Source organism: Xiphophorus couchianus, chromosome 24 (assembly GCF_001444195.1).
Source record: "Xiphophorus couchianus chromosome 24, X_couchianus-1.0, whole genome shotgun sequence".
NCBI lineage: Eukaryota > Metazoa > Chordata > Actinopteri > Cyprinodontiformes > Poeciliidae > Xiphophorus > Xiphophorus couchianus.
In genome coordinates this window covers 66,919-94,651 of record NC_040251.1, presented here as the reverse complement: position 1 = coordinate 94,651, position 27,733 = coordinate 66,919, and the positions used below count along the sequence as shown (strand labels likewise).

Below are 27,733 nucleotides of genomic sequence, written 5' to 3'. Positions count from 1 at the left end.
GGAAGGTTTCTGTTTATATCGTAGGTTTGTGGTGCCTTTCTATCCTAAAGAAAGATATAAAACTTCAGATATTTCACAAAAAGATACTAACATTCATGGAAAAACCTCACATAACCTTATATTAAAGCAAAAAGTACGGCGCCCACCGTAAGAAAGGCTTGCAGTATTCAATTATGCTGCATAACTGACCAGTACAGTATTGCGAGGTAACGCAAAGGTTTTGCGAGGGAACGCAAAAGTTTTGCGAGGTAACGCAAAAGTATTGCGAGGGAACGCAAAAGTTTTGCGAGGTAACGCAAAAGAAAAAAAATTCCCCATGTCCCTTAAAGGGCTCCGTATGTTTTGACCGAAATGGTGGTAAACTAATTTTCCTGTTAGTCTGTAAAGCTACATGCTGAGCATCATGTACAGCAGCCCCTTGTGTTTCGTCTATTTGTCATGTATATTTGGAATGTAGAAATCACCAGAGGTGATGAAGCTGAAGCGGGCCAAACGGAGGAAGAGGACAGTTGGCTATAGGATCTGATGTTTTGCTGCCGCTGCCACCTTCAGCTTCGTAAATGAAAGAATGAATGACGCTTATCTCTGGTCGGACTGTGTGATCCGGCCTGTTCGTATTTCTATAGCTCTGTGTCTGGTCTGGTCTTCGTCCGGCGCTGCCTCAGAGTGCCATCAGCATTTCAAAGAGCTTCCAGTGGTGTCAATCTGATGTTTCTCTCACCGTTTTTCGCTCCGGCAGTAGCAGGGTTTAGGCGTTGTGTGGGAAGCCATTCAGATTCACCTCACTGTTTGTTAATCTATTTAATTATAGCCAACAGTGACAATGTGGCATTATCTAAAATGACAGCAGTCAAACGCAATATGATAAACAACTCAGGTAAACTTGACCCTCCTGTGTTTACTCTGTGGATTCCAGAACAGAATGGACCACAACGCTTAATCAATCCAACAGATGAAAAAATGGCGACCTCCATGGGTGAAAAATATGACAAAAGATACAAATCTTTTGAAATAATTTAGTTTTGGCGTGTCACAAACAGTACACTTTTAGTTAGTAGAAAAATTACAACATATTTAGGCCAACATGTTCAAATAATCTTGGATCCCTTTAAGACATTAAATTACAATGTACAATTTTTTTGAAGGCACATTTGTATATAATATATAATATTTTTTATAACTGAAGGTAATAGTTACTTGACTGAGCTATAAAATGGCACAATGTGCCTGAAAAACACATATTACTTCCCCTTTAAGAAAAAACCAGGAAGCTAAAACATTGAACGCCACGCTCAATGTTTTGCCAACCGCCATAATGTCATGAAAAGATCAGATACAGGTCGCATTAAGTGAAAAAAAATTGGAATTAGGTCACTTCAGGCTGCAGTGTGAAAGCAGCCTTAGTTACAGAATTAATTTTGCTCAAACCTAATTTTGCGTAATTATAAGCTTATTGGAGTTTGATGCAGTATGAAACCTAATAGAATTGTTTTAAAAATAAATGTTCTATATGTTTACAGTCTTTTCATCTCACCAGTCACATAATTTAAACAGAATCTCTAGAAGGCTTGAATGGAAACATTGTTTTCTGAATTAAAAATACATACCGAATCAAAAATATATTCTGAATTGAATCATGAATCTAAATAGCTGAATCACTGCACACTGAAAGATTCGCATTGATAGCAACTGGTTTTATCTAGAAGCCTGGCATTAATCCCTCTATCAATATTTTGAAAACTGCAAAAGTCTACCTGTGACGATTTTCTTGATGACTTCAAATAGTATCAGTACACATCTTTGAGGTGGTACAGCAGACAAACCGTTTGTGTCTGAAAAATTCATTAAAAAAAATTGTGTGGGGTGCTGTAGTGGCAGGGGTTAAACACAACACACATAAGGAGGCCTTAGTCCTCGACCCGGTTGTTGCACGTTCGATTCTTGGCCTGGTGACCTTTGACCCACCTCTTCCCATTCCCATATTATCCTGTCAATTCACTATCAAATAAAGGTAACTAAAGCCAATAAAACCTTTAAAAACAATGTGTTGACTAGTGTACCACAATGCAGACACTGTGTTGCATCATGGCCCTACATTTGTGAAAATTGCACAGTAAAAGTTTCTTTTACATGCTATCTGCATCAACATGAGAGATGACAAACCAAATGTTGACCATTCTGAAACAATGGTCAAGGGCTGCACAAAATCGTTCCACAGGTCCCAATCAATGACAAGAGAACATTCTAAAGTAGCCATGGGAATGACAAAGTACAAATTACATTTATTTTATTTACAATATTGGAACTCTGTACTGTTGTTTTATAATTAAAATAAAACTGTTGTTAATACAAGTTGTCTCAACATTTTCACTGCAGGTAAAATCAGAAATCCCCATATTTGACAGTGCTTTATAGAAAAAGCACCTCATCATATAGTGCAATGAGTTCTGATGAGCTGCCGCGCCATCTCCGTGTTCCCACTGGCCTGATAGATGAGTGATAAGTTAAAAGCAATCTCTCTCCTCAAATCAACCTGATCTCCTGAAATTCCCTGAGAGAGGAAAGAGATATTTAGATGGAAACAATCAGACCATCATTTTTAACTTTCAATTATACGACAGAGTAGCCATACTAAGAAAAAAATAAAATAAAAAAATGTAATTACAAGATCATCATAAAATTACAAAAATAAACTAAAGAGAATAAACTTGCAATAATGAAAGAATAAAGTCGTATTATGAGAATAAAGTTGTAATATTATGAGGATAAAGGGAATATTTTGAGAATAAAGTTTTAATATTACCAGAATAAGGTCATAATATGACTCTATTCTGATAATACAACTTTATTCTATTTTTTTTACTTTTTTCTCGCAATATTATGACTTTTTTTTGTTTGATAATGACTCTATTATTCCGAGAATAAAGTCATAATATCACAAGAATAAAGTTGTAATATCACCAGAATATCGTTGTAATTTTTTGACTATTCTCGTAATACTATGACTTTCTCGTATTAGTTTGACTTTATTCTCGTAATACGGCTTCATTCAAAATGACCAGCTGTATAGTTCACCTACATCCAGTTTCCATGCAGGTAGCAACAGCGCCTTTTGGTAATAATGTATGGCCAAGTGTGTAAGGCCCATCTGGTGCAGTGCTCGGCCCAGATTGTACATGCTCTCCTGACACGCTCCACGCAGCTCCACGTATCGCCACAAGAAGGAAAATCCCTAAAAACACATATTGCGACACATTCTAACAAACCCAATCAGCTGCAGGAAATGTAAGCGAAACAACCAGAGCAAAATGAAATGGAACGACATGTACCTGCAGTACTAAAGCATGACGTTTGGCTACATACTTCTGGGATGCCATGTGGAAAAAAGTGAGACCCACATAAAGGCTGTGCAGTGGGTTTTCCGGGTGGGTTTTTAAAGCCTGAATGTACTGTCCTGAAAAACACAAACATATGAAACACTTTCAGCATATTACAATGGAGTCACTTCATTTGCATTTTAACCTAAACATACTTGTCTTCATGCACCTGCTAAAATGTCAGGTTTCTGGGTAAAAAGATTGAGACAACAAATAATTTAAAAGCATGTTCCAAATTCAACAGGATATGTATTATGTTTAAATAACAAGTCCATTAGAGAAATTTAAAAAACAGTAGCCAGAGATGTCTATAAAACATTTTTTTCCAAATTCAAGTCTAGACTCAAATCTTTTTGTTCAAGTCAAAGTCAAGTCTGCACTGATCAAAATCTATATATTTTCCCACTGGATCTGTCTGTATTCTGCATTTGCTGTAGTTTAGGAATTCTGTTTGTTGCAAGAGCTAATTTAAAATTGTAATCTTGAAATTTTTAGAAAAAACGTGTATCTTTTTTTCACATTTAATTCAACATGATACAAGCTGCTTTATTTTATAGTGAAAATTGATCAAATATATCTACTCTCTTACAAATATAGATAGGCCTTTATAATAATAATAATACAAAATAAGATTAAAACTTGTAAAATGTTGAATTTTGTAACATAGGAAAGAGTTTTTTGTATTTGTACTAAGGAAGTTAATTTCTGTTCATATCGTCTACTTTCTTGTCCGCTTTTCTTCTCACTCATTGTATGAGTGAGGTGCAGTGTAGAGAGTAAACAAGAATGTCAAAGTTCTACAAATCTCTGACTGTGTGGACAGAAGTTGTCCACAGTCTTTTTCAAGTGACAACAAATATTTTTCATCAGATTTACTTCTGAACCTTGGCTAGGCCAGTACATAAGTTGAACGTTCTTGTAGGAAAGCATTTAATTTCTTTTGATACATTTTGACGGATGCTCGGACTCACTTTGGTGTCGAAAAATAAAGCCACTCTTTATCTTAAGCTTTCTAGTAGAGGAATATTTTCGGTCAAAACTGATTGATGTTTAAAACTTTTAATTATATCCAGGTTATGAAAATATCTGTGAATCCATCACAGTGATGGATTCACCTTTCCCCAAGTCCTTACAGGAACTCAGACAAGAAATCGGTTGGGATAAAATTTAAGTTTAGCCCAACTAGAACTTGTAGATGCTCAACATGATGTTATGCATTGTTCCAGTCTTAGGCACGCTATCTAGCTTAAAATGCAATAATTACAGTATCATATTTATTGTTAAGTGCATCAATATCCTAGCAGGATTAATGAATCTGATGTGTCAGATACTAGTTCATTCTTACTAACACGGCTAATACATGTTATAGACATGTTGTTGCACGTTATTTACATCTGGAAATTTTGCACATGTGCACAATGCTGCAGGAGAAAAAGCCTTTTGCTTGCCATCCATAACTCTACTGTGGTAGAACAATTCCATTAACAAAATGAAACCTGAAGATTTATGTATTATTAATTTAGTGCAGTGCGTCACAGCAAAGGAAAAATAATGCAGAAAAAAACATGTAAGTATAACTCAAAACTACTCCTTTCTTCTCGCTCTCTGTGTCTGCAACGAGTCTGTATGCAGGCACAAACTTACCAGAGCAACTGACAACGCAACTAATGTATAAGGATTCAACACCAAAAGACACACAAACAGAACATTCAGTCCGTAACACTTTTATGTTTTCAGGCTTGATGTTTATTTTGCGATTGAGTGATCGCTGTAGATTAGCTACCACTGTAGTACCACAGCCATGGCTTAGCTACCACAGTGTTGGTTGATTAGGGTTAATTAATTTAAACACCTGCTCTACTGATGATCTGTTTTAAGTGAACCACACCAAATTGTAAGCACATCTACATGTTACCTTGTTATCTAGTTGTCAGAGTTGGCAACTGTGTCCCATTTTCTTTTATACATCAGGAATGCATTTAAGATTTAGTGTGTTATGTTGACAACTCAACAGCTAAAACCAATGGTAGTCATCATCGGTGAGCACTTTTTTGCCTTCCAGTACGGACATTGCAGGAGGCGGGATCTTGCGGACCTGACGTTACGCTACATTGTGTTAATATTCTTTCTTAAATACATTTTTAGGAGGGAATAAAATACAGGGACCTCTTATTTGCTCCCATTTCAACCTCAAGATGTAGTTATTCATGAAATAAGGTAGCACCATTTGCAAATTTACCATGTAAGCAACTCCTAGATAACGCTAATGTATCCTAGCCTGACGTACCCAGAGCATGCTTGAAGCTTCCAGACACCATGGCGTTGTGTCCGCAGAGAACACACAGTGCATGGTTGTCAGGATGCTTTAACAGCAGCCGTAGACAGAAGCGGTGGTGGCGCTGGTGCTGGGACGATATTGTCAGCTAATGAGAAAGAAACAATCAGGTAATACATTGCAACATGTACCTGGCATATTATCTAATATGTGAAAACAGAGATAAGGAAAGATACCTGATGAAAAATGTTCCAAAACTGAGGTAGATCTACATTTTCTATAAGCATTAATCTGATGAAGAAAAAACTAAAATCAATAAAAACAAAACAGTAACCATATAGCATACGCTGCTTTTATTTCTCCATCCGCACCTGATGTAGTTGTATGCCTTATAATAGTTTTGGTTTAGGACGGTGGCAGAGAGGCCAAAGAACTCCAGCTCCTTCCTCCTGGGCTTGTTGTCATAGAAGGAGTAGAACTCCATGGCCGACTCCACGAGGAGATCCACCTCCTCGTAACGCTGCAGGTCACACAACCCCAGCAGGCAGCTCAGCAACAGCTGCCACCAGTCCTCTTTGGATAAAACGTTGGTTTTACCTGTGCACAAAGATTAGATTAGATGGTGTTTTAGGACAACCTGCCTAAGGACCTGGGAAAAAATGTGGAAGATTCAAATTATTCCAGTTTATCTGTCTATGTTTGATACTCTACATACACATGTTGTCCAGATAGGCACTTTCATGGTCGGCGATTTCTGGCAGCATGTCTTCAATCTTCACAAGTTTCAGGTGGTTCTGTCCTGCTAGAGTTACAGAACGAACACACACCTTGGCACGTTGCATAGCAACCTGGAAACACACCATCACATGTTATTTGACATGCTGCAAATGCAGGGAGTGAGAGGATTTCTCCTTTGAAGATGTGATTAGAACACCAGAGGCCTGCCACAGTGAATTTTACTGGACAATAAATTGTCCCAGTAATTATTACAGCAACCTATAATGTTTTGAGACCATTTTTAGGTAATATATTAATAATGGCACAATAATACAAGTTTGCCCTCTCAAAGACTAATAAAGTGTTTGTAAGGAACACACAGCACTGGAACTGGAAGTCATTTTTAATATTCAAAATAAAACGACAACCAAAATCAATAAATAAAATGGAAATAAATGCCACACGAGAGGTCGCAGAGTATATGGTAAATATGGTCAAATACAGTAAATATTTTCCATATTTGATTGGTATTTTTCTTAAATAGACGGAAAAAACCTAAGCTCGTCCAACAAGTTACAATTCACACCCCTGACTATTGGTGGAGATGTGGGACACTTTCAATTCTTTGCACATTGCAGAGGTAAATAAATCAGCTATGTTGTGTTAATCTGTTGATTATTTAAATTGAGGAGTAGACAGTTAACCTTGTTAAAGAAATGTAATGAGTTAATTAGACTGTAACAAGTGCAGTGTGCTGAACAAGTAAATGCACACACGGTTCCACCTTGCTCTGCTCAAGCTACAGAAATAAAATCCATTCAATCAATCAAATTTGCACTTGGCTTATTCTGCGTTACAGAAGACAAAATGCAGCTGGAAGATGTTAAACAAAAGCTGGGAGAAGTTACACTGCTTATTCAAATGGTGGTTTAAAAGCGAAGCAGTAAAATCTTAATTAAAATAACATGTCGGGTTTACTTCAGGTTCAAGCCTCTAATAAAAATTAATCAGTCTGGTTGGATGAGGTTCAGACATGATGTCTATGGACTGGTCAGGTTGGATTTTATAGGTCCGATCTAAACTTTAGTCTGGATTTCTCCTCTAGATTCGGGCCAGGAGGAAGTTGGAAGGCTGAACGATCAGACCCCATCAGGTGAAGTGCTCATAACTTAAGTGGTGTTGATTCATTCCATTGCTCGCTCAGTGGTTTTTAATTACTGCGGAGAAAAAGTTAGATATGTCCATCTGTTTGATTAATATAAGATGGGTTCTGGATTGTCTGTTCTACTTGCTGAATATTAATTAAACTGCAAAAAATAAATGCAACAGACAAAATATACCTAACCCTGACAGATAAAAATTTTATTTGGGGCGTGCCATGGTGGCGTAGGGGTTAGCGTGACCCGTATTTGGAGGCCTTCAGTCCTCGACGCGGCCGTCGCGGGTTCGACTCCCGGACCCGACGACATTTGCCGCATGTCTTCCCCCCTCTCCTTCCCTGTTTCCTGTCAGCCCACTATCATATAAGGGACACGAGAGCCCACAAAAGACCCCCTGCAGGGGTAAAAAAAAAAAAAAAAAGATGAAAAATTTTATTTGACTGAACAAGAAAGTATTCGGCCCCCTTGAACTTTTCAACCCTTTACCGCTTTTCAGGCTTCAAACATAAAGATCTAAAATGTGTATTATTTTGTGAAAAATCAACAAGTTGGACACAATCGTGAGGTGGAATGAAATGTATTAGATATTTTAAACTTTTTGAACAAATAAAAAACTGCAAAGTGGGGCATGCAATTCAGCTCCTTTACTTTCAGTGCAGCAAACTCACTAAAGAAGTTCAGTGAGGATCTCTGAGTGGCAAGCAGAAAGCCATTTCTCAAAGAGAACCATAAAAAGTCTTGTTTAAAGTTTGCCACAAGCCACCTGGGAGACACAGCAAACATGGACGAAGGAGCTCTGGTCAGATGAAACCAAAATCAAACTTTTTGGTCACAATCCAAAACGATACATTTGACATAAAAGCAACACAGCTCATCACCCTGAACACACCATCCCCACTGTCAAACATGGTGGTGGCAGAATCATGGTTTGGGCCTGCTTTTTTTCAGCAGGGACAGGGAAGATGGTTAAAATTGATGGAAAGATAAATGGAGCCGAATACAGAACCATGCTGGAAGAAAACCTGTTGCAGTCTGCAAAAGACCTGAGACAGGGAAGGAGATTTATCTTCCAACAAGACAAGGATCCCAAACATAAAGCAAAACCTACAATGGAATGTAAACATATCCAGGTGTTAGAATGGCCAAGTCAAAGTCCAGACTTGAATCCAATCGAGAATCTGTGGAAAGAGCTGAAAACTGCTGTTCACAAGAGCTCTCCATCCAACCTTACTGAGCTCCAGCTAGTTTACAAGAAAGAATGGGCAAGAGGTTCAGTCTCTTTATGTGCAAAACTGATAGAGACAAAACCAAGCGACTTGTAGCTGTAATTGCAGCAAAAGGTGGGCTACAAAATATTAACGCAAGGGGGCCAAATGATATTGCACGCCCCACTTTGCATTTTTTTAATTGTTAAAAAAGTTAAAAATATCCAATACATTTTGTTCTACCTCAGAATTGTGTCCCACTTGTTGTTGATTTTTCACAAAATAATAACATTTTAGATCTTTATGTTTGAAGCCTGAAAAGCAGCAAAAGATTGAAAAGTTCAAGGAGGCTGAATACTTTCGCAAGGCGCTGTATGTTTCAGCCTATCAGTTAAACTGATGAACAAAAAAGTCTAGCGCAACCTCTGCACCACACATAACTGAAACAATCAATAAAATAGGTGATATCTCTGTAAACAAAAGTGCCCTTCAAAAAATATGATCAGAATGGAAATTATCAAGCTCCTTCTAATTTATCATGCGATTAATAGATTTACTTATTGCGACAGGCTTAGACAAGAGTTACCTTGAGAAGCATGGAGATCATGGTGATCATAGCATCCAGATAGTCCTCCATTTTACCCTGCGTCTTTAGCAGTGTGGAGCGATGCAGCAGCAGCTTCAATTCCTACAATTACAACACACACAATTAGCTTGGATGGCAATTAAATATTTTCCATTTCTAGATCTTTACAGGAAATAAAAAAATAAAAATACCTGAGCTGATTTACAGTATCTAGTTTATATACTTTGGATCAAAATTATTAGATTCTTTTTCTTCTTTTGCTCTTTCCTTTGGTTTGTTATTTTGTTTGTATTTCCTTTTAATTCATGTAAAGCACTTTGAATTGCCTTGTTGCTGATAATGTACTATAAAAATAAAATAGCCCTACCTTACCTTACAGTTTGCAGCCTCAATTTTGTGTTTAGTCATCATTCCTATCGCAAAACATTTTGCAATGTGGGCCAAAACTATTAAGTTGAAGGCAATAGAGAGCCACCAAATAAAATTATTTTTTATTTAATTTATTTTACCTCAATAAAAAACCCCACTTATAATAAAGTGATTTCTGTAGAAAAATTGAGCTGTATATCATTTCAGATCTAAAACCTAACATCTGTTGGTTTTCCTTGTTTAAAAGGAAATCAAATAAAAAAGCCCCCTAAAAACCACGTTTCAAAACTCAATTGTTTCTATTGTCTTCATCTGGAAATTTTCTGTTCAATTTGTTATGGATATATGATTCTGTGTCCTTCCTCTTTCTCTTATCTGCTCACATGTACACTGCTGCATGCCTAATTAAAGCAGGTCAAACCCCTTAGGGAGGCTGTGGAATGAGGAGAGGATGAAAGCAGACCTCGCGCCACAATCTTTGATTTACTTGGTGTCACTATTAAGGTGTGGTGAGTGGATCCCAGTGCTTGGCTGTGAATGTCAACAGCTCCTCCATCCTGGACTGTTCCATTTGTGTGATTTGTAACGTTTGATAATTTTTGGCATTAAAGTCTATTTCACACTTAACCAAATCTAATTATTTCTCAAGGTAATGACTGGGAGGTGTTTTGGTCTGGTCCCACAACTGGTAAACAAACTTGGGTGTTGTATTGAAGCGAAAGATGGTGCCGCACAACAATTTTCAAAAACGAGGACAGGATAACAATTTCTGTTTTATTTAGTCATGGTTATTACTACCAAAGTCTGCAATGAGTAAAAGTCACTAGATATTTGTGGTCCTCTTCACTCTGAATTGGATTAAAAGCAGAAAAACATGGTTGACTAAGTAATCAATGCTTTAAGTTGTACCTTCCAGTTTTAGACTTTGTATTGTCTGTATCTCTTTTGAAAGTGAAAATTTCACTGTAAAATTTTTTTAATGCATCAACCTTCAACCCCTAGCTGGGAAAAGAAAACTTTGAGGGCTGCAAATGGGATGCCTTAGATCAGTGTTTCTCAAACTTTTTCAGGCTAAGAACCATTAACCCTTTTAACAAACAAACACTCACAGACCCCCTAACTTGAAAAAGCCCCACAATAACAACATCTTAATGTATAAAACATGAAATGAAAAATATTAACCTTTTGACGCACTTGTTTTCTTTGGTAAATATAACAGGCCACAACAAAATCATGAACAAGTCTACTCGGGGCATTTTTAGTTATTTACAGAATCTGTAAGTGTGGATTTTAATCTCCCCAATGACGTCAAATATATAGAAATTAATAAAGAAGTTGCTCTTTATTACCACACGTTGTGTGCATTAACATTTTTAGGGCTATATGTAATTTAGAAGCACAATAAAAGGAATATAGAATTGAGTTGCTTTGCCAAAAACAAAAATCCTCTTCCGCACCATTGCATTTAATTAAGTTAATTTAATCATTTTTAATTAAATAAAAACAACAACAGCTGTTGATGTGCGAGCACAACATTATAAGCAAGCAAAGTTATAAAAAACAAAGAACAGTTCTCACTAACTGATTCTGGAGTCCTACCGTTCACAGCATCGAGCCATTCAAAAAAAACAAATCACTCAAGAATGACATGAATGAATCAATCCTCTCAGCATGTATGACTTAGCTTCCTCTGATCACATAAGTAGTCCTGGTGTTGTTTTCTTTCCACAGGTATCTTCAGTTTTTCTTTTGAGTAATCTGGTTCTAAGCCAGTTATTAGTCATTGCTATGTTTAATCAAAATCCTTTGGTAAGCTAACTTTATGCTTTGCACTTTGAGTTCACGTCACGGCAAATAAACAGATCTTTACATGCAGTATGTTGCAGACCACTAGGGGGCATCCGGGAGCACCAGTGGTCCGGGGACCACAGTTTGAAAAAGACTGTCTTAGATTGTCCCCCAACAAAAACATCCCTAATTCAGCAGACATAAAAAAGACATCCAAAGAACACAGGCTGACCTTCTGTGCAGCGGACGAATCCTGGGCCAGCGTGTCACTATCGTACATGGACTCCAATGCTTTCAGAGCACAGTCCATCCGCCCCAGCTGCTGCTGCACCGTGGCGAGAGACAGCCGGGCCTCCAGGTGCAGCGGGGCCATCTCCACCACCTTGGTGTAGCTCTCTGCTGCCTCCTTCATGTGGCCCAGAGCCTTAAGACACTCTGTGACACAAGCAGGGGACATCAATTGAAAATAGACGAGCTGCGTTTCCATTACAAATGAGCTCAAAATGATCAATATTCCGGCAATATCAGAAAACAAAAACACAATTTTGTAAGTAAGAAAAGCAAATAAAATCACACATGAATAAGATGTGATTTGTTTTTTTAGTGCAATGTAGGGGTTGAACGACTACATATTTTTTAAGGTCGACTACATCATGATAATAGTTGAGTCGATGTCGACTAGTCGCGGTGACGTCATAGTGACGTAAGCGCAAAAACCCTTCACAACTACTTGGAGGCTTTATTAGCTATTTTCACGGCAAATATTGACCCCCCCTCCACACACACACACACACTCACACTCCCCTTCTCCTGCTTTTACGAAGTCTATTATGGAGATTCTTCGTGAGCAGCGGGGAAAAGTTTGTTGCACAAAGTCGGGTCTGACTTTTTTTTTCTAAACACCGGCTGATGCTGATGATCTCTGGATAGTTACTATAGGAGTCAAACTATCACACTGACTACATGGTGCTTTTGGAACATCACAAGCCAAACTTGTTATGAACGGATCCCGTTTGGTTACAGCTGAATTCAACGAAACCACCTGCTTCTCCTCCGCCCGATGCGCGGCAGGAAGCTCTGCTGACTCAGCAGATTGAACGATTTAAGATATTTTCCAGTCAACGTCAACATGATAAAAGTCGAGTCGATGTCGAGTTGACTAGTCGTTGTGACGTCATAGCAACGCAAGACGCAAATTTGTGATTTGCTGCCGCTGGTGTCCTGTCACAGCTGGGCGTTTCATGAATGAAGTTACTGACAACTGACTGGATCGAGCTGACTGTTCAGGAGCTAGCATTAGCGGATGCCTTTTCAAATGACTGTGCATCGCGGTCGTACTTTTGTTGTACTTCAGCACAGCTTTGCAGATTTTGCATGTTACGGTAGTTAAACCAGAAGAGTCATCTTTAGTGAAATATTTCCACACTGTTGATGAATTTCTACCTGTTTGACAAGATGCGGGCTTGTCCTCGATCTGTTTTGAAGACGCCATTTTGTAGCCAGTGTTCTGTCAGATCAGCTGTCAGAGTGTCATACACTTCTGACAGCTGATCTGATGACACTAATAAGCACGAAGTGTCATTCTTAGCACAAACTCACGGCTATATATATGTCAGACAAGTATACACTGTCATTACCAACTACAGGCTTTTATTTAATCAGCAGCTGTCATTACCACAGATCTTTATTTAATCAGCAACATAACATCATTATGTATTAGTTAGATCGTCCTGACAAAGACACTCGCGAGCCGGCTAAGTGACGTCCTTAGCGGGAAGGGGGCGAGTTTTAGACGGCTCGTGTTTTGTAGTGGACTGCAGCTGCAACTCCATCTCCTTTTAAAAACACTGTAAACCCACAAATATGCATCCATCTACATATCATTTAAACTAATGTATTAACTTATTTTTCTTGTGTCTTGTGACGTATACTGTGCTGTCAGATCAGCACAGGCTGTCACCACCGGCAATCACATGACTGCGACTAGTCGACATGAAATGTAAAAACTCGCGAGACGTCCTAGAGTCGACTAGTCGACTAGTCGACTAATTGGTTCAACCCCTAGTGCAATGTCAAATTGCACAATTGTACGGTCAGTAGAAATGCTGCAAATGTCCTCCTCCTGCAAAGAAAACACTGAACAAATACAGTACATAAAAAACAGGCTTCCAACTAATTTTATATAAAAATTTCAGACTTTTTTGGACTTGAAAGAAGGAAAATAACAATGAAAGCTTGGAGGCAGGATGTGGGGACAGAAGAAAGGAGACAAAAATAAAAAGCAGGAAAAATGAAAAGAAGGAATGACATAAAGAAGGAAGGAAGAAAGTAAGGTTGTTTGGGGGAAACCCAGATATTTTTAATAATTGAGGTTAAGTCTCCCTTTGCAGCTTTTAATCCTGCCCACTATTCTAGGACTAAGTATGAAAACCTGCAAGATTTTGTGGAATTTGGGTTTTTAAAAGTAGGGTGGGGCCAATTGTTTTTTTTTCTCCGAGAACATATGGTGGACAAGGAAGTTTAGGGTTGGGTGCTGCAGGTGAGCTTTAAATCATTTGCTTTCCATTTGTGATTATTATGTGCCTAATGATGCACCTTGCAGTTCGTAGATGCCTCAAATCTTCAAAAGAATGGGTTTTCTTAGGCTTAAAAATTGGAAGAAGTTAACTGGTCAGTGTTTGTCTCATTGTTTGGAGAATGCTAATGCTAACATTAGCATGGTATATTAAGGCTGATGCTATATTTTTGTTCATGACTATTTAGTTAATTTGTTCAACATTATTTGATGAAATAATCAAAAAATGTTTGATGATTTCCGATATTATCTCGGAATAATATTTCCGATATTCACCATTGGAGAATATTTCGCCATTCTCCGATGGTGAAATATTTAACATTTAGTTCTATATTACTGAAAATAAGGAGTACTCTATTTGAATTATTGTCATTGTATTGGGTTAAGATAACCAGTTAAGTGAATCATGTACATGCATATTTATGTTAATTCCATTTATTTATAAGAAGGAAGTGATTATGTTATTAATAATGACTTGATATTGACTAATATTAAGAGGAAATGGACAATTTGGATGATTGTTTTTCTTGTATAGCTCTTTCTACCAAAGGCTGGATGAAAAAAGCTTTCATTTAATTCGTTGTCTTGGGTATTTAGTTGATTTTTTTCAGGCATTCAAAATGTTTTCCAGTTCAGATGTGAAAATACTTGTTAGAAAATGTATTGGTCTTCAACAGGCTGTACTTGCGTTGCTGTCATTGCTCTCATATTATTCGAAAAGAGTCTTAAAATAACAATATGATCGTTTATTGCAATAACTTGTGGGACAATTTATCGTCCAGCAAAATTTGTTATTGTGACTGGCCTATTAAAAAAAAGAGAGAAACAGAACATTTAGACACCGAAACAGGAAAGAGATCTACAACAATTTTTTTTACCATACTCTTATTACCTTGGCCCTCACCTATACTGATCTGGATTATAAAAAAAATCTATACCCCATGTCTATGTCAGAAGGACATTTTGAGATGTCTGTCAGTGACTCAGCTCCCACCTGCGTGCCGCAGCCAGACCACAGCTAGGTCGTACTTCTCAGAGATGACGAGGGCCGATAGTAAAGGCAGAGCAGACGTGTAGCGTCCCTGCTCCAAGTAAGCTTCAGCCACGTCCAGGTACAGGTCCCCAATCTCCTCCGGACTCTGCTCCATCAAAGTCGACACTAAGCCCTGCAGAAACAACCAACCTGTACTAAAGTTGGGCTTATGGTTTCTAAGCTGTGGACTGGTACAAAGTGATGACTTGTCTTTACCTCAGACGGTGTGAAAACATTTAGCTGTATGAGGCAGACAATGAGCTTGGCCCTGAGATCAACTGGGACACTGTCCGGAACCTGAACATCCAGAATTTCATCTGCAGGAACATCAGACACATAATTACAAATACTACTTATACTGGTTACCAATCCTCTTACCTGTGAAAGATTTATTTTTCTTTCATTTCGTTTCATAGCTAAAGTAGCGGATAGCGAACATAGGAAAGGGGAGAAAAAAGTTGAAAGTTTCTGAAAAAATTTAAAAGGGGCATGCCAAAGTATGCACGTGGGTTGGAACCCAGCATTCTGATCTGATCCGAATCATTGCTGCGCTGCTTAACGAGGACTAAATGCATTCAGTATGCATTAGTCTAAATGCTAAGGTTACCTTAAGTAGTATAGGGGGTATCACCAGCATGTTGATTTACATCAACCTACTCCATTAAGTATGATAAAAATAGCTAATTTACATACATATATTTAGTTACGGCTGAAGTAGGTCTCTGCCCTATCTTCTTGCAGGATTCTTTAGACAGTTCGCTGTTGGAAAATGGAGATTTGCCGTTTGTTTGTACCAGTCATGTACTTCCTTATTGTTGTTGGTTAAAAAAATTGGTATTTTCTGACCAGTTTGTACTGGAAGTTGGTTTGTTCTTTTTTTTTTGTTTGTTTGTTTTTGAAAATGGATACTGTGGACTCTTTTGGCTTTCCCAACTTTAGAACTGCTGGAAAAGCTTAAAAAAGGAGCTGATTTGTCAAGTAGCAGAACACTTCAAAATTGATTTTGAAGCTGCAAAAGGACTAAAGTTACCACAGCTAATGAGCTTCTTTAAGGACAAACTTTTAAAATTGGATGTCTTTATTGTTTCTCTTTCAGATGTTGATGGGACAGATGCAACTTCCCTTGGTTCAGATTCTTTAACTACTGCCTCAAAGTTGGACGATGAGTTGTTGTGTCCAACAGTTTCTCAGACGTGTGTGCTCGAGACTTTACTAAAGCATTTTCATCTTGTGCAGTAACTCATGCCATTACCCGCTCTTTGGTTGATAAGGAGGTTGAGTCTGGTAAACCTGGTACTATTCTTAAGAAGACTGCCTGTCTGCCAACTCTTCCTGTTCCTTTATCACTCAGTGAGATGATTTCTGTCTAGCAGGAAAACACAAACTTAGCTGCTCTGTTTGATCAAGTACTGCTGAACAGGATACAAAAGTCTCATGTGGGTATTTTCTGCAAGACAACCTATTGGTACGTAAAAGGTTGTCTTATAGTGATGGGGATGTTGTTGGTCCAGTTTACCAAGTTGTAGTTCCAGTTAAGTCCAGAAACCGTGACTTAAAAACTGCTCATAGAGTATTGTCCGGGCAATTAAACTTATAATAGATTTTTACATCATTTTTATTGGCCGCGTCTGAACAAATGTTTTGCTTATTTTGTGAAAACCTGTCACACTTAACTGGAAAACCTAATCAAAACTTACAACAAAGTCGGTGGTCAAAGCTTTGTCTAATTTCATTTCAGTGTTTGGGATTCCAAAGTCACTTCAGATAGGCACTTCAATTTGATCAATTTCACTTCACGCATGTTTACTGAGATTTTGAAACAACTTGGTGTAGTCCATCGACAAAGCAGTGCTTGTCATCTCAAACCCAGGGGGCCCTGGTGAGTTTTCACCAAACCCTGAAGGCATTGTTGTGAGCATACTGCGACACTAGTGTGTGGTCCTCTTGCTGTTCTAAAAACTAATTTGGAGAGTTCTGATCCCCCATCAAACTTGTTTGACTATATTAACGGTTTTCATCACAGAGTTTTCCTGGCTGGTAAACTAGCTTCTGAGAATCTTAAAAAGGCTCAAAGAAAAATGAAACAATGGTTTTACCAGAAGTCTGAAAGTAGAGTGTTTCACTCAGGAGTGTTTCAAGATAATATGCTTGCCTTACTTCTTATTCAAGGTTGTATATTCAGGCAAAGTTTTATGGTCCATATTCTGTTGAAACAGGTGTCAGCACAAGATTACAATTTTTTTCCCCAGACCCTAAACAACCAACTCAGCTTTGCCATTGTAACTTACTGAAGCCCTATTTCAGTCGAACTGTGGAAGAAAAACACATGAAGGCAGCTGCCTCTTCAGAAAAAGTGGACTTGAGCTGCACAGCAAGATTAGATGAGCATGTGCAGACTCCAGCCAAGACTTAAGAACTCTGAGATGTTATCCAACTTGTGACTACTATTGAGCCCATTTGTCTGCAGAAAGAAGTGAGCAGCTGAAGCAGTCCATTTTGGATTTCGTGCGTTGTTCACTGATATCAAAACGTACTTACTTAAATGAGCATGACATTGATGTGAAAATTGCACAGCCCATCTGTCAGCATTTCTATCATGACTCCAAAAAAGTTCAAAAGTCAAAAGTTCAGTATTTGCTGGAGAACAGCCAGGCTGAACCATCTTGTTCCAATTGGGTCTCACCATGTTTGTTGGTTAAAAAACCTGATGTTATTTATAGATTCTGTACTGATTACAGGAAACTAAACAGCATTACAAAACCTGACTCCTATCCACTTCCTCGGATGGAAGACTGTGTTGATCATGTTGGAACGGCTAAGTATGCGAGTAAATTCAATTTGCTCAAAGGTTACTATCAAGTACCTTTGTCTGCTAGAGCCCAAGAGGTGTCTTCCTTTATCACACCATCCTGATTATACTCTTATACTGTAATGAGTTTTGATCTTAGGAATGCACCTGCCACTTTTCAGCGGTTGATGAACCAAGTGGTTGCCGGGCTGGAAGGTTGTGCTGATTACTTAGATCAATGTTCGTCAACCTTTTTTGGGCCATCATCCAGGTCTTTGGTGTATGTGTATATATATATATATATACATATATATACTGTATATATATATACTTATACACACACACATACGTACGTACATACATACATACATATATATATAAAGAGTCTGCCGAGAAAAGTCTATTTAGACTCTTTTTTTAGACTAAAAAAAGAGTCTAAATACAGACTCTTTTTTAGAGTCTGTATACTCCAGTTAACAATTAGTTGATTAGTAAATTAGATTATTTCAATAATCATTTCATCATGATTTATCTGATTACTTGTTTCACCCCTAATATGTACAAAATCTATTAGAACACCAATGAAAATATTGTCTAAGTTTTTGTCTTTGGACATTGCAGAATTATAAAGCTGCGGGAGCAAAGTTTCTTAATTTTGGTTTCTTCATTTTGTTGTTAATTAAAAAGCCTTAATTAACAGCAAAAATCTGTAAGACGACTTCCAAGCAGGAGCCAATGAGATTTTTGTTTCCACAAAGATGCATACTGACTGTACACAAACAAAGAGGTTGGGTAATGAACTCACCGTTGTCCTCTACAGTGTTTGACTTTGTGCCCTTTTCCCCTTCCTTCTGCTGCTCCTCTGTCCCCATGTCCTTCAAAGACAGAGCTGAGCTTTCTGATAGGGACTCTGCTCGAATCAACACAATGTCTGCAAATTTGACCAGAACCTAGAGCAGATACGCACACCTTAGAGATAGAACATACTTTACTCTGATACTCTGTTGCATAGACATATATCTAAACCTGCAGGGTCTTCTTGTACTGGCGGTTGCAAATGTAGAGCTCAGCTGCCATGTTGAGGAAGTCATCGCTGACCAAGCCAGGGTGTCGGGCCAGACCTTCCTCTATCACACTCAGTGCTGAGGGCAGGTCATTGCTCTCATAGTAATTCCTGCAACACAAACAGATGAAATACTGCCTATCTGATTGGATGAATGTGTATTCAGTCCAAAAACTCCATTACTTAGCCATGTCTTTGGACAACTGCATGAAGTGCTCCCCATCCTCCTGAGGCAGCAGAGACAGGATCTTGCGGTAGCCGTCCATGCACTGCTTGTGCTCCCCCAAGCGCATCTGGAGGCTGGAGCGTTCCCACAGGTAGCGGACATTGGTGGGATCATACTTGATCGCTGCAGGAAAGAAGCCAATCGGACGTCACTATGACTTTAAACACATTGCCTGTCTCCTACGTAGCACGGCTTAGACCAGAATGTGATTAGGCTTCAGACAGACTCACTGATGTTTAGACATTATTTATGTCACCAATTAGAATTGGCCTACTTACCTCTGATAAGTGATCAGCAGCACTGCAAAAACACAAAATATTACTAAGTAGTTTTAGTCTAGTTTTTATGCAAATATCTTAGTACTCTTGAGATAAGGCAAAACTAACTGATAAGTAACTTTTCAGTTAAGATATACAGTACATACTTGTTTTAAGTGCTTGGGTAGACTTCTAAAGGGTTAATAGAGGCGCAATGTTGTGATGACTACCTGAAGGTGGAGTTTCAGAAAGACAAGGAGTTTTTAAATAGACAGAGAGTAATTTCAAGGTTTTAAACTACAATGTGAACTTTCTTTTAGCTCATATTTGATATAACCAGCATTTTTATAACAAGTGAATGTTACAAAATTACTTGATTGTGCTAGAAAATGGTACTACGTGCCTGGAAAATGTATACTGCTCAAAAAAATAAAGGGAACACTTAAACAACACAATATAACTCCAAGTAAATCAAACTTCTGTGAAATCAAACTGTCCACTTAGGAAGCAACACTGATTGACAATCAAGTTCACCTGCTGTTGTGCAAATGGAACTTTGTACAGAACAAAGTATTCAATGAGAATATTTCTTTCATTCAGATCTAGGATGTGTTATTTGAGTGTTCCCTTTATTTTTTGAGCAGTGTATAATACTGCCCATTGAGGAAATTATTGACTTAAAGCAAGCTCTGATTTATTGCTGAAGTACAAGTTAGTTTAGTCAAGTGTACTAAGATATTTTCACTACAAATTAGTTCAAAACTACCTTGTAAAATGTTGTTTTACAGTGAGGTTCTATAAATGCATCAAAACAAAGACCTCCCACCAATTTCTGTCTATTCGTGCAGCAAGTTTCATAGAAATCTGAGGTAATTACACACATCCACAAGTATATGTCCAAACACACCACTTCCTTGTCAGACTTCAGGCACATCCTGTGGTCTGATGAAACTAAAATCCATGTGTTTGACTATAATGATCACTTATAGAAAAAAGAGGGACTCTTGGAAGCCTGACAACATCATCCTAACTGTGAAGTACAGAGGTGGCATTATCATGTTGTGGGGGTGTTGTGGTGCAGGAGGAACTGGTGCACTTCATAAAACAGATTGTGTTGAAAATAAGTGGGCAGAGCTGAAAATATGTCTGTGAGATAACCTGACCCAATTACACATGAAAAAGACTTCTCTGTCAGTTTTATTGTACTTCTTATGCTTGTTTTATTCTTTGTGTAATTTAACGTTGATTTTTAGAGTACAGTGCTTTGTGATTTCATGTCTGTGAAAAGCGATTTATAAATAAACATTTACTTACATACTTTACTATTTGACCCAAGTCAGGCAGTCCTCATCCATTACACACATTAAGAATTTTAGTCTAGCCAATGAAAGTAATTACCAACCTAAAACGAGAAAAGTTAATACTGATTTTATGTCAGACAGGAAGAAAAATGGCTGGTGTAAATATGTAGTGTAATCTCAATTCAAAACTACTAACTACTACAACTATCACAGAAACTGCACCAGATCTTCCTCTTTTTTGTACAAAAGAGGAACGTTTAGAAAAAAGTGGAAAAAAACTAAATGGAACATCAAATGTAAGAGAAAATCAGACAGTGGTAAAGGTGAGGGACAGGAAGTGACGGAGATAGCTCACCTTTGGTGTAGCAGATGATGGCCTGTCGGACGTTGTCCTGCTCAAGAGACATGTCGGCCAGTCGGATCCACTCCTCACAGTCTGAAGGGTTGAGGTGGGCAGCGATGAGCCCAAACTGCAGCGCTTTGTCCACATCTCCATTGTCCTCATATATCATGGCCAGAGTGGAGAATGGCTCATAGGCCAGAGGAGCTAAAGGACACATGACACATGTGAGGAGTCAGATCATCTACTTGTATGAAGGGAGTTAAATGAACAGCTGCTGACATTGTCTTATGATCTCCATGCACATCAAGATGGCATCCTCTTTCTCCCCACGAGCGTAACGGATGTTGGCCTCTCCCATCAGCCCCCTGAGAGCCTGAGGCAGTTTGCTGCCATGACGACGCCCCTGTAGAGACATAGTGAGTAAACAAGTAAGACATTTACTTACTTTCAGTAAGTAAAAAAGGAGGCAAGGTGATCTTTGTTCGCCGTCTTACCTTCATCAACCTTCTGTTTTCTCGGTTCAGCTCCATCTCCAGCTTGAACACGTCTCCCACCGTCATGTCCTCCTCCTCCTCCTCTAACTTGCTCTTCAGGCCTCTTTTGCCTCCTTGCCTCAGCCTCCTCTTCCTCTCTTTGGTCACTCCCTTCGCCTCCTCTTCTTCCTCCACATTGAAATCCCTATCATCTTTGTCATCAACATAGCTCAAGCTGTCCTCCTCTTCTGAAGATGCCACTGCTGCCGTTTCCCCCAGAATGGAAGCAAAGGCTTGCTGTACTCCTGGGCTGACTCCATCCTCTAAACGGAAAGAGGAAAATCTCTGGATGTTTAGGTCGGTGTACATTTAGGCAGTTCAGTTGTTTTTGGTTTGAAACAAAAAATGAAAACACAAAAAACAGACTTTATTTTTTGTTTATTAAACCAAAGGAACGCATGGACCGGTTTGTTATCCAAGTTTTCATTTTGATGTAATAAGTGAAAAACAAAAAACCTAATGTGTTTTTGTTTTTTCATTGTCACTTAAAATGAAAAAAAAAAACTGCTAACGGCTTCAACGTTCATGAGCCTTTTTAAGTAAGATGACTCCATTTGTGGATTTTGTTTCATTCCTTTAGTCCAGGAATTAATTTCAATAAGTAATATTTACTGTATAGCTTTATGACATACAGAGTGGGTTACAAAGTCTTTTAAAGAAAAAGCATCCAAAATGTTATGACCTACATCATCTAAAGACTTTTGACTTTTTAGTTGTCCAGCAGAGAAACCCACACCCTCCACAAGGAAGGTAAGCCACTAAAAAAGCTGGATGTATGCAGTATACTAATGCAATTATGTTCATAGAAAATTGAGTGGAAGGAAAAAGAGTGGTTGTAAAACATTCACATGCAACTGGAATAACTACACACTTCAGAGTGAAGCAAAGCAGAATCTATGGAATATTGTCAAAATGAAAATGAGACACCTGACCCAACAATGCAGATGGTCGCTTCCTGAACCACAAGTTGATCGCCTCCATGCCTCCCTGCATTGATGCAGTAATTCATGCAAAAGCAGCCCAGACCAGGTACTGAAGGAATGGTTTTACCTTTAATTATGCCCACAAATTTCTACAAAACCCTTTTTTGATTCATTTTCCTTGAAATTCCAATTTAAGACACAAAATTTGGGGGTTTAATTAGCCTGGCCATAGTCTTTTTTCTCTTAATATTAGAGGCAAATAATTGAATAATCCTATTAAGTCAGCTACATAAAACTTCAGAACTCCACAAGGTTGTGCTTTCTTTTCCCCTATGATTTGTAGTCAAAGCAACAAAGTTCAGGAAGACATTCTCTCTGATGTGTAAAAATGCAAAAACTGAACAGGAATAAACCAGGATTTGGAGCAGCTGAGGGAACGTTTGGTTTTAGGTAATGGTTGTGATCAGGATAGCCATCTTACCAATAGTAGCTTTTGTTTGTGCCGAGGTGGAAGGTTTGTTTTCATCTTCTGTAAATTCCTCTGAGTCCTGGTGGAAAATGGGAAAAGCATGATTAGAGGGAGATCCAAGACAGGGATGACTGAGCCACAGCGATAGGGGCAGTCAAACAGAGACATGGAAGACATGTTCAACCTCTTAAATGGAGTTTGTGACACAAGCCTCTCAAAACTGCTGGTGTAGGTAGCAAATGCACTTTATTAGACCACACATCCTTCTTCCACTTAACTTTCCATTGATATGCTTGGACAAAGCACTGAACCATGTTGGACAGCTGTTAAGTCAGCAACCATCTACCTTATTCGGGTGTTTTATTGGTCTTTAGAATATTCTAATTTTCTGACTTTTTATCAAAAGTAAGCATTAAAATGACCAACGGTTGAAATAGATTTATTTTATGTGATAAATGTAAGTGACCAAAATAAATGCTTTTTCTTTTTGATGTTCATTTGCATCTAAAACTGGCGCTGTATGAGGTGTACCTCCGCTTTCCGTTCGTCTCTCCGTCTGTCAAACTCTTCGAAGGTTATTCTACCTTCCAGATAGTCGATTAGTTCTGCGCTGAACCCTGACATATCCGCTCGGGCTCTAAGATGAGCTTTATCAGATCACCTGCATTCGTATTGGACTGAAGCTCTATAGAGTAGAACAGAGGCTACAGGCATTGTTCTTCTTCTTTTCTGTTATGGCGGACCACAGAGGCTATAGACATGTTTTACCAGGAAGTTCTTCTTCTTCTTTTTATTTTTATGGCGGTTGGCAAACAACTTATAAGTGCATTACCGCCACCTTCCAGATTGGAGTATGGGTCGTTTACCTATTATAATCACCCCATAATGCCAGTTCTTCTTAGAAAACAAAAAATACTGCTAAAAACTACATCCCCAGATGATCTCTGAAACAATTCCCTAATATCTAATTTATTTTTATTCCTACTTAAATCTCTAAGTAACACCTGTCTTTCCTGAACATATTTATTACATTCTAAAAAAAAAATATGTTGGACTGTTTCTAATTTTCCACAATAGTTACAACAACCTGTACTATGCTTATTAATTATTTTAAGAGTACTATTTAATCCTGTATTTCCAAAGCTTATTCTAGATATAACATCTTCTTTTTAATTCTATTACATTTCCTTAATTCCCCAACTTCTTTTTGAATACTACAATAAAACCTAGCATTGAATCCTCTATCCCACTGGTTTTGCCATTTCTTCTTGATATACATTTTAATAATATTCTTTACCTCATTTTTACTTATTTTAACATTTAAATCAACAATATTCTTTTTTGCAGCACTCTTAGCAAAACTATCAGCCAACTAATTTCTTACTACACCAATGTGGGCAGGGATCCAAAATAGTTTAACATGAGAACCATAATTTTTATCCTAAATATTGAGTAACTGATATCCAATATACACTGCTCAAAAAATAAAGGGAACACTCAAATAACACATCCTAGATCTGAATGAAAGAAATATTCTCATTGAATACTTTGTTCTGTACAAAGTTGAATGTGCTGACAACAAAATCACACAAAAATCATCAATGGAAATCAAATTTATTAACCAATGGAGGCCTGGATTTGGAGCCACACACAAAATTAAAGTGAAATAACACTACACGCTGATCCAACTTTAATGTAATGTCCTTAAAACAAGTCAAAATGAGGCTCCGTATTGTGTGTGGCCTCCACGTGCCTGTATGACCTCCCTACAACGCCTGGGCATGCTCCTGATGAGGTGGCGGATGGTCTCCTGAGGGATCTCCTCCCAGACCTGGACTAAAGCATCCGCCAACTCCTGGACAGTCTGTGGTGCATGGATTGGTGGATGGGGCGAGACATGATGTCCCAGATGTGCTTAATCGGATTCAGGTCTGGGGAACGGGCTGGCCAGTCCATAGCTTCAATGCCTTCATCTTGCAGGAACTGCTGACACACTCCAGCCACATGAGGTCTAGCATTGTCCTGCATTAGGAGGAACCCAGGGCCAACCGCACCAGCATATGGTCTCACAAGGGGTCTGAGGATCTCATCTCGGTACCTAATGGCAGTCAGGCAGTCAGGCCTCTGGTGAGCACATGGAGGGCTGTGTGGCCCTCCAAAGAAATGCCACCCCACACCATTACTGACCCACTGCCAAACCGGTCATGCTGAAGGATGTTGCAGGCAGCAGACCGCTCTCCACGGCGTCTCCAGACTCTGTCACGTCTGTCACATGTGCTCAGTGTGAACCTGCTTTCATCTGTGAAGAGCACAAGGCGCCAGTGGCGAATTTGCCAATCCTGGTGTTCTCTGGCAAATGCCAAGCGTCCTGCACGGTGTTGGGCTGTGAGCACAACCCCCATCTGTGGACGTCGGGCCCTCATACCATCCTCATGGAGTCGGTTTCTAACCGTTTGTGCAGACACATGCACATTTGTGGCCTGCTGGAGGTCATTTTGCAGGGCTCTGGCAGTGCTCCTCCTGTTCCTTCTTGCACAAAGGCGGAGGTAGCGGTCCTGCTGCTGGGTTGTTGCCCTCCTACGGCCTCCTCCACGTCTCCTGGTGTACTGGCCTGTCTCCTGGTAGCGCCTCCAGCCTCTGGACACTACGCTGACAGACACAGCAAACCTTCTTGCCACAGCTCGCATTGATGTGCCATCCTGGATGAGCTGCACTACCTGAGCCACTTGTGTGGGTTGTGGAGTCCGTCTCATGCTACCACGAGTGTGAAAGCACCACCAACATTCAGTTTTCACATCCATTTATTTTTATTTTCTTTATTTTGTCTGCATGTTATGTTGTTTGGTTTGATGCTTCTTGGTCTAAATAACAATGAATGAATAACAATTCATTTTTATACATGCCGACTTGTGCGTAAAATATGGCACCGCACATGCATGAGGCCCCAGAACGACTGTGGCAGTTACTATGCTGCCTGGAAAAATAATAAAGTCAGGTTTTCAACAAAAAGAGAGAGAAAAAGACATGAGAGTCAATTTGTAGCACAGTTTTTTTCCAAGAGTGGTGGGTAGACTCTGTGAGACTATCAACCATTTAGCATAGTTAGCTTAGCTACAGACTATTGTTTGCCTCCATTTCACTAGCATTTAATGAACGAAGGAAAAGAAATTCCAAGATATTCACATATTTAACTTGTCCCAGTACCTTTTACCACATTAACAACAGGTGAGTCAGTCAGTAGCAGCTCCAATCCCAACATAACCTTTGACCCCTGTCCCAGTTAAAAAAAAGGTGAGCAGCACTGTGTTCATTTACAAGCTAGTTAGCATCATTCCATGGGATCTAGGATTTCTCTGTGTCTTTGCTCTCTTTACAATTATCAATATTTTTACTACTGACAGAAATTCAAACATTCTTAATAAAATGATTATAAAAAACAGCCTCCTTTCTGGTCTGCAGCCAGTCCACACAGTTTTAGCTTGGCATTTTGTTTACATATTTGTTGAAACTATCATTATGTTGTGAAATTATGGCATGAGGGATAATATGTGAAAAATTTATTTCCTCTGCCTTCTCCCAGTGCTATCTAGAAACAACCAATCAGAGGCATCCATCCATCCATTTTCTTCTGCTTATCCCAGACTTCCCTCTCTCCAGCCACTTCTTCCAGCTCCTCAGGGGGAATCCCAAGGCGTTCCCAGGCCAGCCGAGAAACATAGTCCTTCCAGCATGTCCTGGGTCTTCCCCGGGCCCTCCTCCCGGTGGGACGTGCCCGGAACACCTCACCAGGGAGGCGTCCTGACCAGATGCCCAAGCCACCTCAACTGGCTCCTCTCGACGTGAAGGAGCAGCGGCTCTACTCTGAGTCCCTCCCAGATGACTGAGCTTCTCACCCTATCTCTAAGGGAGAGCCCAGACACCCTAAGGAGAAAACCCATTTCGGCCACTTGTATCCACAATCTCGTTCTTTCGCTCATGACCATAGATGAGGGTAGGAACGTAGATGGACGGGTAAATTGAGAGCTTTGCTTTTTGGCTCAGTTCTCTCTTCACCACGACGGACCGGTACAGCGCCCACCTCACAGCAGATGCCGCACCGATCCGCCTGTCGATCTCCTGTTCCCTTCTTCCCTCATTCGTGAACAAGATCCCGGAGTTAACAGCCCCAAGTGAACTCCTCCACTTGGGGCAGGACAATCCCCCCGACCTGGAGAAGGCACTCTACATTTTTCCGGCTCAAGACCATGACCCCCCCATAATTGGAGCACACCCTCTTGTCCCCCTTTTTGAACAGGGGGACCACCACCCCAATCTGCCAATCCAAAGGAATTGCCGCCGATGTCCATGTGATATTGCAGAGTCGCGTCAGCCAACACAACCCTACAACATCCAGAACCTTAAGGAACTCTGGGCGGATCTCATCCACCCCCAGGGCCATGCCACTGAGGAGCTTTTTAACCACCTCAGCGACTTCGTCCCTAGAGATTGGAGAGCCCAACCCAGAGTCCCCAGGCTCAGCTTCCTTAATGGAAGACATGTTGGTGGGATTGAGGAGGTCTTCGAAGTATTCTGCCCACCGGCTCACAACGTCCCGAGTCGAGGTCAGCAGCACATCATCCAACAGTGTTGGTCCTGTACTGCTTCCCCCTTCTGAGACGCCGGATGGTGGACCAGAATCGCCTCGAAGCCGTACGGAAGTCTTTCTCCATGGCCTCTCTAAACTCCTCCCACGCCCCAATTTTTGC

The 27,733-nt window shown here is 39.5% G+C and overlaps 1 protein-coding gene and 1 long non-coding RNA gene across 3 annotated transcripts; one reads left to right on the top strand and one right to left on the bottom strand.

Annotated features, from left to right (window-relative positions):
• Positions 1-1,002: 1,002 nt before the first annotated feature.
• gtf3c3 (general transcription factor IIIC, polypeptide 3) lies at positions 1,003-23,774 on the bottom strand. Of its 2 annotated transcripts, XM_028011184.1 has the most exons (19): positions 23,520-23,774; positions 23,001-23,067; positions 21,558-21,859; positions 21,343-21,466; positions 21,076-21,267; positions 19,120-19,285; positions 18,900-19,047; positions 18,679-18,823; positions 15,302-15,402; positions 15,047-15,218; positions 11,710-11,912; positions 9,321-9,422; positions 6,368-6,500; positions 6,024-6,249; positions 5,889-5,943; positions 5,665-5,800; positions 3,330-3,454; positions 3,080-3,232; positions 1,003-2,551 (listed from the first exon to the last, which is right to left on the bottom strand). In XM_028011184.1, exons 1-19 carry the CDS (start codon positions 23,610-23,612, stop codon positions 2,429-2,431), a joined length of 2,766 nt encoding a protein of 921 aa, XP_027866985.1. In that variant the 5' UTR covers positions 23,613-23,774; the 3' UTR covers positions 1,003-2,428. The 2 variants fall into 2 exon arrangements, with proteins under 2 accessions (XP_027866985.1, XP_027866986.1); XM_028011185.1 differs by lacking the exons at positions 15,047-15,218; positions 15,302-15,402.
• LOC114140891 (uncharacterized) lies at positions 8,414-27,733 on the top strand. The gene is made up of 3 exons (XR_003594718.1): positions 8,414-8,428; positions 21,485-21,491; positions 27,613-27,733. It is a non-coding gene; the product is annotated as an uncharacterized LOC114140891 (long non-coding RNA).